Raw genomic sequence first — 21,243 nt, forward strand, 5'->3', positions numbered from 1 at the left:
CTACAAGCTACAGCTCTATTGTTTTTTTCCTGGTATATAAAATGAAAAGATATATAGGTAGGGAACATTTAGAAATTTCATGCAAGCATTTTAAATTCTTCAAGTGTTTTGTGTTTTTTAATAGAAAAAATCAGAAACAACTGGGGAAGGAGAGATGTGCTAAGTATATTAAGAGAGAAATGTCATTTCATAGGCAAGGGAAGGGAATCACCATTTCCACTTTTGGTGTACGGCGCCCTTTTGTTAAGGACGAGACTAAATACAATTATGAAAGGGAAACGAAAGGCCCCAAATACCAGAGTTTTGCGTGTAAAGTCACACGGACCTGGCATCCAAAGCTGTAGTGGAGGGTCTCTTGACTTCTCTTCCTTCCTCATTCCAGTTTCCCAAGATAGCCCTGCTTCACTTCAGTTAACTACATTAGCTGCCACTCTGTCCCTCTTTGTAAAGCTCCATGAATCTCCATAAAGTGTCCTCTCTGTCCATATCTGCCATAACCATGTCTTCATCTTGTTGTTGGCCACCTTCCCTTGTTTGTTTTTCAATGGAACTACTTGCATTTAGTGTGTTGGGTATACGACCAAAGTCCCACATTGGCTAGAAATGGGGAGGATCATGGGTATATAAGGATGGACAAATATCTCCATTGGTATGAGGCCTTTTGGGTATAGCCCAAGAGCAAATCCATGAGGGCTTAGGCCCAAAGTGGACAATATCATACCAATGTGGAGATAGGTGGTGTCCATAATCCTTACAAGTGGTATCAGAGCATTTGGTTGTGTAGATTGAATTCTTGTGCAGTTAAAATGGAAAAGGAAGATTCGGGTATGATAAAGCTCACTTCCTCAAATTATTTTCTATGGAAAACAATGATGGAGGATCACTTATATTGCAATGATTTGGCTTTGCCGATTGAATGTAAAGGAATAAAGCCTGATGATATGGATGATGCAAAATGGAATGGACTAAATAGAAAGGCTACCGCTAATGTTAGAAAATGGGTATCTTCTAAGTCCATTAATCATATTTCTCAAGAACATGACTGCTATACAGTGTGGAAGCTGTTGGAAGAAACCTTTGCCAAGGAGAGTGCACAAAACAAGGTTTTTGTAGTTAGAGACCTTGTAAATTTGAAGTATAGAGATGGTGAAGATGCTTCAGTGCATATAAATGTATTCCAAGGGTTCTTGAATCAGCTGTCATTGATGAACCTTGAGTTAGCCGATGAAATGCAAGCATTAATCCTATTGAGTTCATTGCCGGATAGTTGGGAGACTTTGGTAGTGTCACTTAGCAATTCTACTCCGAATGGAAAGCTCACTTTGAAAACAGTGAAGGATTGTATCCTCAATGAAGAGAAGAGGAGGAAAGGGACAAGCACTTCCGAGTTTCATGCACTTGTTACAGAAAGTCGAGGGAGAAGTCAAAGCAGGTTCTCTCACGGCAAGCAAGATGTAGAATCCAGCAATAGAAAAGGCAAATGGAAGCCAAGAGGAAGATCTCAGTCAAGGAAGGGTTTTAAGTGCTACTATTGTGACAAGCCTGGGCATATGCAAAAAGATTGCAGAAAGTATAAAAGAGATAAAAAGGGTAGAGATGAAGACAAGAATGAAGAGAATGGTACAGCTGCAGTTGTATCTGATGGTGATGTTGCCATTGTGTGTGATGATGGCTGTGTTAATCTTGCATGTCAAGATACCACCTGGGTTGCAGATTCAGCAGCTTCTTACCATGTTACACCCCGACGTGATTTTTACACATCCTACACAGCTGGTGACTTTGGTCAAGTTAGGATGGGAAATCAAGGGATGGCTAGTGTTGTGGGCATTGGAGATATTTGGTTGGAAACCAATACTGGGTGCAAGTTGCTACTCAAAGATGTTAGGCATGTGCCTGATATGCGCCTACATTTGATCTCTACTGGTACTCTTGATGAAGAAGGCTATCACAGTTACTTTGGAGATGGTAAATGGAAGCTCTCCAGAAATTCCCTAATTGTTGCTAAAGGGAAGAAGATGGGTCTCTACATGTCACAAGCCAAGGTGATCAAAGGGGAGGTGAATGCAATTGAAGATTGCTCTACTGATCTATGGCATAAGCGGCTTGGACATTTGAGTGAGAAAGGCCTTGGCATCCTTGCCAAGAAGAACTACCTTCCATTGAAAGGTATGAACTTGAACACATGTACTCATTGTTTAGTTGGTAAACAACATAGAGTTGCATTTCAAAGATCACCTTCACATAGAAGGTCACATGTTCTTGATTTAGTTCATACTGATGTTTGCTCTATGATTGATAAGTCTCTTGGAGGTGCATTGTACTTTGTTAGTTTTATTGATGATCACTCCAGGAAGATTTGGGCCATTTGTTTGAAATCCAAAGATCAGGTGCTTGATGTCTTTAAAGATTTCCATGCCAGAGTTGAAAGAGAAACTGGCAGAAAGCTGAAATGTGTTCGAGCAGACAATGGTGGTGAATACAGAGGTCCTTTTGAGAAGTACTGCAGGGAACAGGGTATCAAGTTGGAGAAGACAGTTCCTAAGACTCCACAGCAGAATGGAGTGGCTGAGAGAATGAACAGAACCATTGTTGAAAGAATTAGATGTATGCTCTCTCATGCAAAGCTGCCTAAGTCCTTTTGGGGTGAGGCAATGAAGACTGCAATTGCCATGATCAACCTTTCTCCATCAGTTCCTCTTGAGTTTGATGTTCCAGATAGAGTTTGGAAAGGAAAGGATGTTTCCTATGCACACTTGAGAGTGTTTGGATGCAGAGCATTTGTACATGTTCCAAGGGATGAAAGGTCCAAGCTTGACAGCAAGACAAAGCAGTGTATTTTCTTGGGATCTGAAGATGATGAGTTTGGCTATAGGTTGTGGGATCCAAAGGAGAAGAAAATTGTGAGAAGCAGAGATGTTATCTTCTTTGAAGATCAAACCATTGAAGACTTTGAACTGAAGGAGAAAACAGAGTCTACAACTTTTATTCCATCTACTTCAAATCCAAGACCTACTCCACAGTTACCTTTGATGCCTGCTAATCATGGGGGAGACTTGCAAAATGATGAAAATGATGGTTTTCTTAATGAGCCATTAGTTGGTGATTCTGAATCAGCTAATGATGATATTGATGTTATTCCTGAACAGGTTATGCAGGAAGCTCCAGATGAGCCACAATTGAGGAGGTCAACCAGACCTCGCCAACCTTCCACCAAATATTCTCCTCATGAGTATGTGCTAGTTACTGATAGGGGAGAGCCAGAATGCTTTGATGAAGCTATGTCACATGAGAAGAAAAGTGAGTGGTTGAAAGCAATGCAAGAAGAGATGAAATCCTTGCATGAAAACCATACTTTTGAGTTAGTGAAGCTTCCTAAAGGTAAGAGAGCACTCAAGAACAAATGGGTGTTCAGGTTGAAAATTGATGAACATTGCTCACAACCAAGGTACAAGGCAAGATTGGTTGTGAAAGGTTTCGGTCAGAAGAAGGGTATTGATTTTGAAGAAATCTTTTCACCAGTGGTCAAGATGTCTTCAATCCGAGTTGTGCTTGGCTTAGCTGCTAGTTTGAATCTTGAAGTTGAGCAACTTGATGTGAAAACTGCCTTTCTCCATGGTGATTTAGATGAAGAGATCTACATGGAACAGCCTGAAGGGTTTGAAGCAAAAGGTAAAGAGCAGTTAGTTTGCAAGTTGAAAAAGAGTCTATATGGGTTAAAGCAAGCTCCAAGGCAGTGGTATAAGAAGTTTGATTCTTTCATGGTGGATCATGGTTATGACAGGACCACTTCTGATCATTGTGTATTTATGAAAAGGTTTCCAGATGGAAACTTTATTATTCTCTTGTTGTATGTGGATGATATGTTGATTGTTGGCCATGATGCTAAGAAGATTCAGATTTTGAAGGAAGAGTTAAGCAAGTCTTTTGCAATGAAAGACTTAGGACCGGCAAAACAGATTCTTGGCATGAAGATCACACGTGACAGGAAGAAGGAGAAACTTTGGCTATCTCAGGAGAGATATGTTCAAAAGGTACTTGAGAGATTCAACATGAGCAACTCCAAACCGGTTTGTTCTCCACTTGCAAGCCACTTTAAACTAAGTTCTAAACAGTGTCCTTCAAGTGATGAAGAAAGAGATGAGATGAAAAAGGTTCCTTATGCATCCGCAGTTGGTAGCTTGATGTATGCCATGGTTTGCACAAGGCCGGATATAGCTTATGCAGTTGGTGTGGTTAGTCGGTTCCTCTCCAATCCTGGTAAAGAACACTGGTCAGCAGTGAAATGGATACTCAGGTATCTCAAAGGTACTTCTAGTTTCAGCTTATGTTTTGGTAATGATAAACCTGTGTTGGATGGATACACAGATGCAGATATGGCTGGTGATGTTGATTCTAGAAAGTCCACATCAGGATACTTGATGAAGTTTGCAGGGGGAGCAGTCTCATGGCAATCAAGGTTGCAAAAATGTGTGGCATTATCCACTACAGAGGCAGAATATATTGCTCTTACTGAAGGGGGCAAAGAGTTGTTATGGATGAAGAAGTTCTTACATGAACTTGGCCTAGTTCAAGAGAACTTTGTGTTGCACTGTGATAGTCAAAGTGCAATCCATCTCAGTAAGCATCCTACTTTTCACTCTCGATCAAAGCACATTGAGGTTAGATATCAATGGATTCGAGATGCTATGGAGATGAAGTCATTTGTTGTTGAGAAGATTCATACCGATAACAACGTGTCAGACATGATGACCGAACCTCTACCGAGAGAGAAGTTTGAGTTTTGCAGAAGGGAGGCAGGCTTGTCAGAGCCTCCTAAATTGAAGCTTACATGTTGATCGCCAGTATGGCGAATTCCTCACATGGTGCGTGAGGGGGAGATTTGTTGTGTGGTCCCGCACCATGTGATGGGGGGACCACCACATTAATTAAGGAGGCAGCTGGCTGCCTCTTTGGTTTAAATTAAATGAAACGGTTACTGTAGATGGCAGTAGCAAATTTGAACAAAAGAGAGAAGAGAAAACCGAGAGAAAGAAAGGAAGAAGAGGCAGCAGAGCAGTCTGTCTTCTTTCTTCGATTTCCAGTTCGTTCACCGTTGGATCGAGCTGAGATTTGGACAGCAGCTTCTAGACACGTTCCTCTTCATTCTGAACGGTTAGATTGAAGATTGGTGGTGTGGAAGCTGGTCGTTTGGACAGAAAACAGGGCTGTCAGTGTTGTGAGCTTTTCTCTAACATTACTCTCTTTAATCTTGTTGTAATCCGAGAATAAGTTGTTCTTGATGATATATATGTTGTAGCCCTTAGTTGAATCTGAGGAAGAACTATTGTGAACCCATTATTTGTGATAGTGGAAGTTTTTAGGTGGACTCCGGTCCCGTGGTTTTTCCCGCATCGGGTTTTCCACGTAAAAATCTTGGTGTTGATTTGTGTGATTGTTGCATTATATTTGTTCATTGTTTGATTCTGTTTTTTACTGCACAAAGAGGGAAAAAGGATTGGGACTTGTGAATTGTGAATTGTATTCCGCTGAATTGATCCGGTTAGTTGTCCCTAGTTTTCCCAACAAAGTGGTATCAGAGCCAGGTCCCGGAGTTAGCCATGATGGATGAATCCTCGGAATGCCGAACAAAAGGTGGTGGGCCCCCAATCACGATGTAATCCATGGATCAGCTCTATTGGATAGGCGGTGTGCTCCAGATGCTTCATGAACGTGTCCTGATCCCAACACGGTGAAGAGGAGTTGACCTAGAAAGAGCAAAAACTCTCAAGTCAGGTAGTGCTCTCCGGATGCTTCATGGACGTGTTCTGACCCCAACACGGTGAAGTAGAGAATGAAGAATCCTGGTTGGTAGAGAGTGGACGGATGAATGATCGGTTTGAGGGGAGGCTCGGTGGTCCTTTGTTCGAGGGGAGGATTGTTGGGTATACGACCAAAGTCCCACATTGGCTAGAAATGGGGAGGATCATGGGTATATAAGGATGGACAAATATCTCCATTGGTATGAGGCCTTTTGGGTATAGCCCAAGAGCAAATCCATGAGGGCTTAGGCCCAAAGTGGACAATATCATACCAATGTGGAGATAGGTGGTGTCCATAATCCTTACATAGTGTTCAATTGCCTGCAATATAATGCTCCCCCAAGTTAACTTATATACGAAACGAAACATGAACTTCAAGTTTTGAGATATATTTTGGAACAATCATCGAGTACTTCTTGTTTTTTATGACCGATATTGTGAAAAACTTGCATTGCTAACAAGAAAAAAAAGGAAAGTTCAGTAGAATTGGCCAAACAGAAAGAAAAGGGAATTTAGCTATTTCTTTCAAGAGTTTATCGATCACAATAAGTTAACGACTGTGAATGATCACATGCATATTCCATGGTGGCACGCATGCATTCGTGCATACAGTGGCTTCGTTTAGTTTAAGGAACTGGACAAAATCATTCCATCACTTTCGCATTATACATATGCACACTCTACCCGAAAATTAATAAATATTTACATAATGCACTTGAGGTTGTGGCCAGGGGTGGAAGGGACTTGTTCCCTTCCTCTGCACATGGGTTCAAATTTTGTTGTGCACATCTGTCATCCCCGCGGTACCTTACATATTTACTGGGCTTGCAGGATGTTCAGTAGGTCCGGGAATTAGTTGTGATGCGCGTAAGCTGACCCGGATACCTCGGGTTACTAAAAATAAATAAATAAATAAATATTTACATAATATTATGCCAGTGTTTAAATTATATTTTCATGGATATTTAAATTATTAATGGATTTGTTGATGAAAACTTGTTGTCAAAGAGTTTCTTATCAAGGATTTTACTTCTGTCAATAAAGTAAATTACTAACAGAAACATCGATAGAATATTCATGTAAAAAAATTTGTTGACCACTTTTTTGTTAGCCAATCTGTCGGTATATATTACTAACTAATCAATGACCTACTAACCATCGACAATTGATTATGTATCACTTAAGAATCCCCCGATGGAATCGCCAGCATAAAAATTATATCGTTGATTCTATTAGCGATATCAAAAAAATTTACAACTCTTTGTAATTCTCAGATGAAAATGCACCAATTAATATATATAACTGACAGAATCACCAATAAAATTTTTTTGTTCATTGGCAATTCCTTCATTATTTTATTAGTTTGTTTTTTAATACATGCTTATTTGGATCAAACAAGATTAAATAACATTAAACAACTACATTAAATTTAAGAATACATTTTATATTAATAATTTAATCGTAAAATCAATTACAAATATCTTAATACTTTAGAAGAAAGTTTGAGGTGGAGGAAAAGAAAAATCTTTTGGACATCCTGAGTGGGAGGATAATAAGTCAAAATGTATGTCATTATCTGCTTTGATTGCTTTCTACTTTGTTTTTTGTTTTTTTGTACCCCACCTCTAGTTTGACCCTTAGATCGATCTTCGCAGCAGCGACTTGTTCTTGAACCAACTTTTGAACGACTAGTAATGGTTGTCTCGGGTAGGATTATAGGGTGTCTACGGTCGAGACACTACAGTCCGCCCTCAAATCTTAGGTCATAGTTATAAAGATATTATAAACTCGATTCCTATCAAGTTCACACCAGTAGCTTTAGCTTCTAAACACAACTCCAGATATTATTCTGGATAGGTTGAAAGGTGTCCTCTCCGTGCTTGACATGCACGCTAGTGTTATATGTTTTCTAAAAAAAACAAGTCAAAGTTATCAATAAAAAATATTCAAAGCTTTCAAAGTTTACATACAACAAACTTCTTGGTTGGCTTGGGTTATCCATGAACTACCACACCCATTTCTCTTTATCCTCTTTTCGTAGATGCTTTTCCACATATAACTCCATCAGAGTTGGCTCCTGTCCAAGCTATGTAGCGAGCAACCTATCTTAGAATCTCATCAAACAAACAAAGTTAAATAACATTATGTGTTTATTCCATGAGATCTTTTTTCTCCTCATCATTCATCCCCTGAGACAAACTATCTCCACCTTTTAGCGCCTTAAATAAACTAGTGAAATAACAAGGCGTGCATCTTAATATGCCATAAATTGAAATTGTTTTTATCATTAAATTTCTCTACATCAAACTTCACCACTAACATTACTTTTGTCGTCATCACTAAATCTAACTAGTAACTAGGCAAGCTTTGATACTAATTTTTTGCGAAAACAACCTTAGAATCTCAAACCAATTGACAAGTAGAGAAATATAAAAGAACAAGTATAATCAATAACACAAAAGTATACAAAAAAATTTACATGGTTCAACAACTTAGGCCTACTCCATGGGTGAAATAATTATAGAAATTCACTATGAGAAAGTAGAAGATTACAAAGTGTCATAAAAAATTGCTCTTTCACCCAAGATTCTAAATTAACCCAAAACTCACATCTTCTCTCCTCTCTAGGCATCCAAGTGTAGAGAATAGAAGCACTTACAAATAAATCTTAACCCTAAAATATAATAATTAATATAAGTTTTTATACATGGACTAAGTACATAAATATTTATTTTTTCACTTGGACTATAATTTAAAACAAACCCAACACTTTTTGAATTATGATTCAAATGAAAAACTATAATTAAAAAATCATGCTAAACAAACTCTAAATTATTATTGATAACACAAAGTACCTTTATAATAATCTTTTAAATACTATAAACTTAAAAACAAATAAGTAAACGAGCATCATTTGAGGCTTCGGCTCCTAATTGATAAGTGAACATTCTCATAAATTATCATTTAGGATTCAGTTTTTAAGGATGAATATGTATTAAAAACTAGTTTATTGTAAATGTTCCAATATGAATAACCTGCTTAAAAACTTAGTTTTTATGTAAAATGCTGACTTGGAGATAAACTGACTAAAAAAAGAAGAGAATAAATTAGTATATCTAGCATGCCGAACTAGTAGACTGTTATAATTTTGCGTGAAATAACCATTGACCAGTGTTCTTTGACGGATAATATTACACTCTTACAGTTACATGCTCGCAAATTAATGTTACTATGACACTAATTAAGTAATTACCAGTGTGCGTACAGACACACACACACACACACACACACTGTGCTACATATAAAGGTGGCAAGATATTTGTAATGGATTATATTCCGTCACTTTTTATCATTATAAAAACTTTGCTAAAAGCAAGTTTAAGTCAAGACAGAGACCCCCATATGCCTGTTTTTTTATATATATTTGTCGTTGCCGATCTCTCTCTATATTGTCCGTAGTCCACAGACACACATACACTCACAGGCCTGCAAGAACGGGCCTAAGATGGTTTACTTTTGGCAATCAAAGCATCATGCTGTCTTCCCTTTTGATTTTGAGGAGTTTAATCACTTTAAGAAACTTTTGTAACGATGACTCAACCAGACCTACCTACCTACCTTCCTATGCTGTCTGCACTATGAGAGACTGTAGTTTTAAAACTGAGAATAAAACGCTTTGATATTACACCAGCAGTCTATTCATCTTCAAAGGGAAAAGAATTGCTTGTCTCCCTCGATGAAAGCGATTAAAGAAGAGTTATATATATAGCTTTTATGCTCCTTTATTAAAAGTGAAATTGTGGTCTGGTAGCCTCTGTTTTTTTGCATGGATAAGAAAACTTGAAAGTATCAGTTTTGGGGTGTGATTGGATGACATTTGCGACACCTCAAAAAAAATATATAATTAATTTTTTTTGTTAGTTTTTGAAACTTTTTTTGTGTTATAACACAATTTTATTTTTTAAGAACATTCTTTCCAATTTAAATGGGCACAGGTCTGGACATAGATTACTGTTTTCATCGTTACGTTTTGATTAACTGATTGTAAGAAAGTGAAATGCATATAGATTCCGTTAATCAAATTAATAATATAAAGACCCTATTAATCAAACTCCCTTATTAAATAATCAATGTTTTATTAACACAATTACATCAGTACTCTATTGAGATGCAATAGCCAATAAAAAAATTTAAGGTAAGTGTTTGTGTGTGTGGATATATAAGCTAGCCCCCCGAAAAAATAAGAAATATATAGAGATGCTGGCAATCTTGAGCGAATCAAATTCTGGATACTCATTACTGGTCGCATCTCATCGTCGCATCTTCTCACTGAAATCGTCAAGTTTCCTGTCGAATACCTTCTGTAACTTATGGTCACCATTGAACATTAGAAGTTTATGAAGGAGACTGTTCCTTCAATGAAGATGCTACTGGAAACGACGAGTTTGGTATGCAAGATAACTAAAGAAGTAAATTCTACATATTTCAAGATTGGTCGTTTCCCATTTTATGAACGTCAAATGATGCACAAATTAAATCTTCAATACCATCCCAGGTCTCCCAACAACGCTGACGTGCTAAGAGATTATCAAGGGCAAATATTTCTTCACAGAGAACCAATGTTTGTCATTTGGTATTTGTTGAAATTTGCAAATCACTGTGATTCTCTACAAATTTTATTACCATCTTAAATCAAAACAAGACGACATGACCTTAATTTGTTTCCTAAAAATCTCCACTGAGATACAAAGAAGAGTTAGGTTACTGCCATCTACAAAATGTTCCAGTATCAACAAAATTCGTGCGCTCGAACATTTCCAGGAAATGTTCCAGCGTTGGAGATTTAAATCCACGGTGACTCTTTTTCCCCACACTGGTATATTTTAATCAATGGTGCTCTTGACTCATGACCAACTAATGTAGAACAGTCCTTCCTGTGATCCAAACCATGTCCCCCAACTATGGTTCTGCCTAGATAAGCACTCTTCATAGCTTTTTCCTTCATTCAATGTCTTCACGAGTCCTGCAGAATCAAATTTGTAGATGGTAAAAGATTAAACAAGTGAAATAGCACCTGAAGGTTATCCATCCTGAAATAAAAGAACAGATAAAGAACCAAAGACTCATCACGATACAAGGCAGGTGGCTTACTTTCAGATCTCTTCCAACACACAGTTGAGAGAATTGAATCAGAAATTTTTTCCTCGAAAAGCAGCTTGCCGGACTTGATGCTCCAAAGTCGCAAACTGCAATCCTCTCCTCCTGAGAAGAATATATTAGTGGTAAACACAAAATAATTTCTGAAGCCTTTATCAAAGTAAAATGGCTTTTAAAAGTACTGGCATGAATTGAAATGGTACAAACCTGCCATAACAAATCTCTCAGATTGGTCTACTCCAAGCTGTAAACGAGTATGAGAGTTCACATGTCCTTCATAAGATTGCACAGCACCTCTCTTAGTCATGCGTTGATCATAAAGCTTAATCTACAAGAGAAAATACAGAAGCAGGAAAATGAAGTTCCTTTACTCTTAGTCACTATTTTAAAAATGTAAAAGAAATTCGTGGACTAAAAAACTGGGCGATATTGAAGCTAGAAACTGAAACAGCAATGAGATTTATTAGCAATTACGGAAAAAAAAAAGCAGGCATGGTAAATAAAATAACTAACAGGAAGGGGGGCGAAAACATGCTGAGACATGAGGCCCTTTTATGTGTGATTATAGAGCTTTCCTTTTTCAGAGAAACAATAGGTTTACAACCCTATTAGTCCTACAACAAAATATTGACCCCCTACCTCAAAAATAGCAATTGAGTCCTTCTACGTAAAAAAAACTTGATTCATGTCAGCCCTCCATCGAATGTGAACAGTAACTATGCTCTTGACACTGCACATTTCCTTTTAACCTTGGTTGACATGCATTTCTCATAAATATTAATATTTTATTAATTTTGAAGAATTTTGAATGATAGTGAAAATTAAATTTAATTAAAACAAAATTTTAAAAAAATTGAAACGAGCAATGAAACATCAAAATAATTTTTTAATAAAAAATAAGAGAGAATACTACCATCACTGCCCCGGCCAACACACACCATAGCCAAACAACCATTACCCCCATCACCCACCATGGCCAAACCATCATTAAAACCTTCCTTCAACACTCCAAACGCAAACAGGTTACAGAAGATCAAAATGACTTTGAACACAAACCAAACACCTACATACATATACATATACAACACCATCACCCACCATGGCCAAACCACCATCACCATAGCCATCTTCCATGGTCAAACCACATCATTAAAACCTCCTTTATGACACCCCCAACAATGGTAATGTGCCTAGCTACATTTCAGCTGGTGCCCACGTCAACAACAGAAATGACATATTAGAGTAGCAACTTTTACAATCACATATAACAATGCTGATGTTGATCTAAGCTACAATAACAACAACAATGTTGGCAACAACTCTGCAGCAAACACCATAGCCTCCACCTTAGCCTCCCTACACTTCCACAGCCAGCCCATTATAACAACCAGTACCACTGCCACTGATAGTTTTCATATTTGTAATTGAAGTGTGATAAAAGGCACTCAGGCATTTTGATGATACTATCTCAATATAGAGTTGTTTCGTGTGGCAAATGAGATTGATGCAACATGCATGAGTTGGGAAGAAACATAAGGTTCTTTTTTTTTCCCTTTCTTCATCGACCTTTTGCCTCGAAAGGGACTGTAAAAAAAATCTCACCCTGAACATTAGCAAGTTTTAATCCTTCATTCTTAACACTAACAAATGCCCTTAATTGGCTAACACAAGGAAACTAACTTTTCCACTCTTTATAGCTACTCATGGAACAGTTCGCCTTTACTTGTCTAAACTTGAAACGAATGCACCCAAACAGAAAAGCACACATAAGCCGAAGAGATGGAAATGGGAGATTTATAGAATAAACTGAGAGAGAGAGATGTGGGCTGCTTTTGGCCCACCTAGGTGGAACAAAATATAGACCAATTATCTCAAATTCACTGCAGGTTGGTCATGATGCTTTTGCAAGGCTTTCAGACATTGTTTCATATACCTTGATATTTCAGACAACTCATGCACTAAATTCTTATTGTTGCTTATCCACATGTATATCTCAACCTCCCTCGAAATTGAAATGGACTTTCCAGCAATCAGTCCACCTAGGTGCAGAGGGTGGGGGAGGGGTTTAGTTAAACTATCAAAAATATTTTATGATAATACAAAAGGTAAATTAAATGCTCTTGTCGGGCCATGATCCAATCACTTAGTGAACTACTTATTGAAAGGAGAAAATCCTGCACCTTGTCATCTCCTTATACATATTAAGTTAGAAAAAAAAGATGCTTTGATATGTTATTAAAACTATTCAGGAGCACATTAGTAAGAGGACATCCAAAAAAGAGTCAAAAGAATGGCAAACTAAGAGTCAATACTAACCAATCCATCCATAGAGCTAGCCAAGAAGTACTGGTCGTAAGACTGAAGCGATACCAAACTAGAGATTCAAAAGAAGGCAGAAGTTACATAAATTGAGAGAAAATATTAAAACTAGAAACCAGGAATTACAAGTTTTAGAAGTCTACTAACCTGCATACAGATGAAGGCATCAAAATAGTACGAGAAGGGTATATGTTTCCTTTGACCTGCAAAACACCACATCCAGGTTAGTTACCATAACTTTACCGAAATGAGCACTTCCAAATGAGTAAGAGATACAAAGTAAAAAAAATGAGTAGAGATATAACAGTTCCATGCTTAATTCATCACTAATGAGTAAGAGATATTGTGTAAAAAAAATCACAGCAGGAAAGGAAAAGAGCTAAAAAAGAAAGAAAAAAAATCTGAAATTACCAAGCTCAAATACAACACAAAACAAAACTACTACAATCACCCAAGTTTTCACAAACTGGTTCCTCAATGAACAATAAAAATACAAAACAACATAACCAGCTGTGAAGTTACCCTTTGCTTTGCTGTAGGAGGTATACAATGTGAAAAAAGTTACAGCAGGTAAAATTTTACATGATATTTGATCTTTATGATTTAGGTTTTATTGAACACTGTAGAAGTTTAAAAAAATGGCACTGTAAAATCAGGATCAAACCCATGAATTGGTGCTATTGACCAAACTGTAAAATTGGGATCAAACCCATGAATTGCTGCTACTGATCAAGTTCTTTTTTACCAAAATAAAAAGTTTTCTGGTTTTTAAGTTCATCTATTTCCTAATAATTTCTCATAACCTTTTTTTTAAAAAAAATCATTAAATTAAGTGCAATAATTAGGAAATAGATGATCCATGCACAACTTCAATAGATGGATAGATTCTAATGACTTTAAAAGTGAGGACACTAAGGAATCCCGGTGTCCTCTAAAGGATTCTCTTTCAGCAGAACACCTATGTAGTAGTGCCCTTCTGTAAAAATCAAGTATATTCCACGAAATTTCAAGTTAAAAGCATGCACAGCTTTATGCATTCATTTCTTTGAACAGAAACAAAACCTGGGAAAAGTATATAGAATGAATTTAGAAAAAAACACTTCATTTCAATTTTTTGGATGCTGCTGAAGGGAAAAGTAAAGAAAATTTCTTATTGTTTTTTTTTTTTAATTTCTCATTTCAATTTGGGGTTTTGATTGGTCAGACATGAACTTAAGACCTAATCCAATCCCCTGGTGCTAATTCTATTTTGAGTTTTATTTCTCTTTGTGATTCCTACATGTAGAAGTCAATTTAGTTAACATGGTACCATCCTCTCAAGTTCCATAATATTTTTCTTAGATGAATGTTCACTCTGGGAACAACTTGGCAACGAATTTGGTACCTGCAAAATTTATCATATCTAAAGGTTTTAATACCTCAAACCATTGTTTGCTAGAACTTGGACCCTGTCTGCCCAGTGATGAATAAGGTATTCTATGCCTAATAAATCTATCTGAAACCCTCTCTTGTTTTTCACGAACATCAACGGTCAAAATTGCTCCATTTCTTAGCCCACATAAAACAACGTTCCCCTGCAGCAAAAGAAAAACCAGATATATTTCAGAAATTGTAAGACAGTTGATTGACAAAGGTCAATAATGACCAGTGGCTCCAATTTTTTGTGATTATGTTCCATGTGCCTCATGATCTTTAAAATGACATTAAACTTATCGGTAGAAAGCCACCGAACTTACTATACGACTTGCAGTTTGAGCACTCAGCATGCAAAACTAAAATTCAGAAACAGAATCATTTTCCTTTTTCATCATTTTCAGTCTGTCAAATTGCTAACCCTCATATATAAAGGTCCCGCAATTTGAGCAAATAGGTTCGGTTTGGTTTTAGCGTGAGGTTCAGGATAAAATAGCTTTTATCAATTTATCAAACCATTTCCACGTCTTTAACCATCATAGTACAGTCACGTGAGATGATAATGTCCCGGTGGCCATAAGGAAACTTAACGCATGTGTCATGTGTGGTACCGAAGAGGATTAGAATGTTACCGATGGATCAAGCTGTTGAGACAAAACATCACTTTTGCTTCTACACACCCATGATGTCATTCCAGTTTCCAAATTGACCAGGGCAGCTCCTACATTTGTTCCTGTAACCAGAAATAAACAAACATGTTAATTCCTGAAAATAACACAGAATTAATGCCAATGGGTTTTAGCTATCGTTAAATTCCTACCAAATAAATCATCAAACAGACGTCATCTCAAATAACATGTATAGTGGTAAATAATTAACATCCAAGTGGTAAACGACAGACTGGCAAGTTTTTATTTATCTTTTCAAAGCATCAATCTAAAAGACAAAAGAAGCAAACTAAATCTAATAACATGCAAAACTCCAAGATACAGGTTTCTAGCAAAGTTCTATATCCCAAATCCAGAGCAGTACACATAATACAAATCCAAGTTAATTTCAAGACTGATACACTAAAATGAAAAAAAAAAAAAGAAGAAGAAGAAGAAGAAAGATGAATACTTGCCAATCACTGCCCGATTCGAGTTATAACTGCAATCTGCAGTCCAAATGGTGCAATTGAAATCAGCAGTTTTGTGCATCATTTCACCTATAGCAGAACTTGAATCAAAATCTACTGGTTCGACAAGGTTAAGAATATAAACAGATCCTCCGGATGTCTCGGATCCAAGAGTAGTTATCCTGTTTCCTTGCATTAAGGAATTACAAGTGCAAAAATAGAATTCTCTGCTTTCATAATGAAACTGTATTGTGCATATAAAAGGTATGAGAAGTGAAAAGGGAGTGGCTGGAGCAAACAAGATGTGCCAAGAGTGAACTCCAAATATGTAAGCTATAAAGGCCACTAATCAAGAAGAAAACACAACAGCAACACCACAATTTAACAGAAGACAATGCATGCCCACCACACCCTGCAAGATCTCTGTATCTCATAACACTGAGATTTCCAGGACAGGAAATGACAACTTTTAGACTGGTAAAAGAATCCATTATATAAGGCTGACAACACCCAAGACAAACAAAGAGATCAAATCTCCTGAACAATCAGGACCAAATACCGAAAAAAAACATGGGCTAACCAAGTTCGATTGCTAGTAGATTGACTAGTGATTTCTAAAGAAAAAACCATATGTACATGTAAATTAAAAGCAATGGACAAACTAATTAAGTAAAAAATATAATTGAAATAGGATACAATGCCCGCTGGATGGGAGAGTGCTTTCCACACATTTTTATACAAGATATATTTGAAGACATATGTAGAGAAGCTCCTGGAGGTCTCCAGATACACCCAGGGTCTTTACCACACTCTGCTCTCTTCTCTTCAATGACAGGCCACATACGATCTGGAATGCATTCTACCCCATGATTATGTTCTCCAACTTTTCCTACTTCAAAAAGACTGCAAGAGCACAAAACTTGAAAAGAAATAGCCGGTAATGTACACTAATAAATATTATAGTCACAATAAAACGACAAAAGATGTGGAAGAACTGCATAATGATAAGAAAAGCAAATCACAAAAGCACATAGTTATCTCAAAACTAAACAGTAAGTCAACATTGCTACTGAACTTAGCAGAGAAAAAAGAAAGGATCCTTTGATTGCACAAAGGAAGCTGTGGCAAAGAGTGATACTTTTCTGCAGGACATACAAAGGCACGCAAAAATAGTTATGTGCTAACACAGTCAAGCTAGAAGCATATTTTGGTGAAAGTTCTGCTGTACTCTCTAATGGTGGAGCATATTTGTTCTTTTTTTTTATTAAAAAAAAAAAACCTCTCTAAGAACCTAACAGTCATATGTTAATAATGCCAAATATTAGGAAAGAAAAGTCCAGACCTAGATACATTGTGGCAAATCAAACACCTATATAATCACAAACATATCAAAGCTCCAGTATCGCCATGAAAAGATACTCTTCAAGAAAACTATGAAAATATTTCCAGACAAGAAAATGGTTAAATGATACTATCAAATATAGTAAACACGATAATTCCTATGGAGAATTCCTATGGAGGTACTCAAATCTTTACACTTTATTTGATTCGCTCTGAAGTGAAATGCAAATTTTGCAAGAAGGTTTATGTTGAAGATAAAATGTCACCAAGCAATTATACAACATGCTTACAAGACACAGACTTCCACATAACAATGCTAATTATTATATACCAGGTTAACTAACGAAATTCTACTACTATCTAGGGCTTAACATCATAGTTTACAAGTTAATCTGCTAGGAAGCATGTAAATGTTTCTTCGTAACCTCAAGCACTAAAACTGTTTTGAGCTTCATGCAAATGTCAGTAGCAGGATGCTGGAAAATAGCAAATCAAATTACAAGCATCAATTATACCTCAGAGAGCCATTTACACCGCCTGTTATTAGAACATTTGCTTCAGTTTGACCTTCTGCTGTGTGAATATCAATATGTATTTGGTCCATGGCACTATCGGCTATCTTTTCAGTTGACCGGTACTTCCAAACCTTCAACATAAATAAAATTATAAAACAACAATAAATTTGGGCAATCTCTAATGAGAGAAAGCGATAGCACAGAAATTCACTCTGAAATCCATAAAGGTTTTTGAAAATCCAGCAAGATCTTGAAATGTTAATTGACATATCAAAAATTGACAGCGATTTGTTTCAAATCAGTGAAAAAAGTCATCACAATAGATAGGAATAAATGGCAAGATTACATTGAATTTTAATAATTTTGAGATGTCATTTTTAGTACATTTCCAATGGTTACAACAAAGGAAAGAATGAATGGAATTCACCTCAGTTAAACAATGCATGCCTTTACCCTTCACTGACTAAAGTCACGAACATTCACTCTTCAAGGGATTAAAACATTCACTGATCCATCTAAAGACACACACTGCTCTTCAAATCTCATCCAACATCAAAGTGTCCTGCTCTTCAATTTGAGCTTCAAAACTTATGCAACAAATTTACGGTTCTAATAATTTGTTCATTTAAGAGGCTTTTATAAGTAGTTTAAAAATAATAAGAAAGTTCTACTTTAACAGTGCAGAAGTGTGTATTGTTCATGCTGCTGTAATCAACAGAAGAAACCTGAAAACAATTGCATTCAAATTTACAAGCCCATATTTTATCAGCATACCACTGGTTTGGATGCTTGTATCTTTAGGAATTCCTCCACGAAGTCACACTTCCCTTTGCTGGAAGTTATTACATTACCATTCAACTCCCTACCCTGAAGCAGTTGGGATATTCTTACTCCAGTTCTCCTACAAAAGTTGGATTCCTGCAGCATTGAAAGAAGTTAAAGAAACAACCAAGGATAAGTTACAATATTTGGGAACACACCCATCAACGGAGCAGGAAAAGGCGAAACATACAGTTGCTTGTATATATTGAGTAACTTAAGATGCATATCTAATTTGTTATAAGTTAGCATAAAATATTCTCATTAGAACAAATTTAAGGAAAAGGAAAAGATCATTATTTATAGACAGATTTAAAACAGCCACAGCAATATCTTGACTTGCTGGAATGCCTAAATAATTTTACATCATGATAGGTGGAACACTCAAGATTAGTTAAGTTACACACACCACTATCATTTTTTTCCTTCCAATCTATATGTATATGAAACCATTGGCTTGGAAGTAATACATACAATATAAAATGATGGAGAATTCTATCATTTGCCACACAATTTTACTTTCATTACTGGGGTGTACACCACACCATTTTATTATTGAGAAACAATTCAAGCTCTAAAATTGAAAGATCACAAACTTTCTTATCTTCATAGAGAATTTCAAATTTACAAAGTAAAGACAGGTTCTTCCAAAACCAGAAATAGCATCTCATACAAAAAGCATGCATGAAGAGCAAATAAATGATGAATGAAGCCCCTAACTTTGGGAAAGTGCCAGTGTTATGAACAGGAATCATGGAAAGTGATAAATATGCCGAAACCAATTTTGATCACCTATGACAGGAAGAAGAAGCGAGAACAGCATAAATAAAGTAAATGATTTTAGTTTATCTCACAATACTCGTGGATTAAAAGACCACCAATTTTGATCACGAATGACTAATGGGCATTTTGCCCAGTATACTAATTCCGCAAAGCAAGAAGAGGGAGCAAGCCTTGGAGTTCCAAGTTCTACCTTTTCCAAAAAAGATTAGAAAATGAAAAGAAAGCTAATGTAGGAGCATCCTATTAGACACATTGCAACACATATTACATCATTTAAAGTAATCACCCCTGAACAACTTTAAACAAAAACCAAAAAGTTCAAAACTTTATTTCAGACACAGATTAAAGCCATTGTTAACAATACTAAGCATCCATCACCAATTGACACGGAATTGACATCTTTAATGAAAGCACTTGAAACCCAATAAATCATACACTAAAATAAATACAAGAAATACTGACCTGGGTATTGTTTGTAGATGGTTTTTTAGCTTTGTTTGAAGAAGAAGAAGAGCGAGAGGAACCCGGAATTGGGCCTTTGAGAGGAAAATACCTGTTCTTCTCTTTATCATAATAAAACCCCGGAAGTTCTGCGAACAAATTGCATTACTAGTCTTATTAGTAGCAAAACAAAAAATAAAAAAACCAGAAGAAGAAGAAGAAGAAGAAGAAGAAGGGGAACCTTGTGGCATGTTTTTCCAAATAACAAAGCACTGTCTTGCTGTCTTTGTTGGTGTGCTTTTTGTTTGGGCAGAGAAATTAGGAAGGAGAAATCAAGGAAGGAAGAAGCAAGCGGGGGGTGACGGCGCTTTTAAACTATAGTCTATAGCTGCTGATGGTTTTAACTTGTAGTTCCATCTCGGTCGGTTCATTCGAGTTCGCCACAATCTAGGCTTCCTCGAAAATAAGTGAGGGCAAGCCTCAAAAAAAGCCCCCCAACGATTGGGCCAGTAACAATCTTGCTCCCAAACAAATATTTGTATCAATTCTATCTCTAAATAATTTTGATCTCTCAATTACGACCTTAATTCCTAAACCAAAAAAAATGTTAAAAACAAGTTTTTTATTACAAAATAAATTAAAACCTGGGTTTGATTTTCACCCACTATAAAAAATGGGTGAAAATACTTAATTTAGAATTCCTAAAACGTAAAGGACAAAATTGATACAAGTTTAATATTTTCAAATTTTATTCTTTTAATGATGGGAAAAGCTAACGTGTGGTTTTTATTAAACTTTATGTATTTTTAATTTATGTCAAAATAGGGTTAAAAATCAAATATTTAAATAAAAATCAATGATATTTATTAAACATATTAAATAAGTTCTATTTTATATAGTAATTTTTAAAATATATTTATAATAAATTCTAAAAGAAATATTGTGATTAATTAAAAACAATAAATGAATCTTAACTATTCTTAACATGTGGCATAAAACACTCATTATTTAAATCTTTAATTATTAAATATATCGTAAATTCTTCGAGATAAAGACTCATGATCTTTATTTTCTACTATATGTATATTTTTAGAGTATTTTTTTATAGTATTATTATATTTTTTCTTTCTAAAAAAATATTTATTTAAGTATATGAGAAATATATTTACTTAGACATTTAAGGGTTCTTATATTCATCAAAATAAAACTTTTTACGGTACTAACCCATAAGTTATTTTAACTTACCAAGCATGTTGTTGTACGATTTAAAATGAGGGCATGCATGTACAATTAAAAAAAATGTAAATCAAAGCAATCTAATTCGAGATTTAAATTAAGAAAAACATTACTTCAAACAGTGTTAGTGTAGAACCTGCATGTAATTCAAGAGGTGCAATTAATTTGTGCAGATTTGTCGAAGGATTCAAAGTGCAGTACTCTCGAAGGTAAGTTGGAAACAAAGAACCAAATGTCTTCCCCTCCCTAATATTTGCCAAGTGATTCCCATGCAGCCTCATGCCTCATTTTTGCTTTGAATATA

The 21,243-nt window shown here is 36.1% G+C and overlaps 1 protein-coding gene across 3 annotated transcripts; it reads right to left on the reverse strand.

The window, feature by feature from the left end:
- Positions 1-10,399: 10,399 nt before the first annotated feature.
- On the reverse strand, positions 10,400-20,126 carry LOC7477784 (uncharacterized). Of its 3 annotated transcripts, XM_024596662.2 has the most exons (13): positions 19,945-20,126; positions 19,725-19,852; positions 18,435-18,578; positions 17,661-17,791; positions 16,501-16,707; positions 15,811-15,986; positions 15,320-15,420; positions 14,693-14,848; positions 13,422-13,477; positions 13,272-13,329; positions 11,163-11,283; positions 10,950-11,060; positions 10,400-10,821 (listed from the first exon to the last, which is right to left on the reverse strand). In XM_024596662.2, the coding sequence occupies exons 1-13, from the start codon at positions 19,952-19,954 to the stop codon at positions 10,703-10,705; spliced, it is 1,518 nt and encodes a 505-aa protein (XP_024452430.1). In that variant the 5' UTR covers positions 19,955-20,126; the 3' UTR covers positions 10,400-10,702. The 3 variants fall into 3 exon arrangements, with proteins under 3 accessions (XP_024452430.1, XP_024452439.1, XP_024452433.1); XM_024596671.2 differs by lacking the exons at positions 19,725-19,852; positions 19,945-20,126 and adding an exon at positions 18,088-18,222 and having other exon boundaries at positions 18,435-18,557; XM_024596665.2 differs by lacking the exons at positions 19,725-19,852; positions 19,945-20,126 and adding an exon at positions 18,088-18,247 and having other exon boundaries at positions 18,435-18,556.
- Positions 20,127-21,243: the final 1,117 nt, after the last annotated feature.

The sequence above is a fragment of the Populus trichocarpa genome, chromosome 1, assembly GCF_000002775.5.
Source record: "Populus trichocarpa isolate Nisqually-1 chromosome 1, P.trichocarpa_v4.1, whole genome shotgun sequence".
NCBI lineage: Eukaryota > Viridiplantae > Streptophyta > Magnoliopsida > Malpighiales > Salicaceae > Populus > Populus trichocarpa.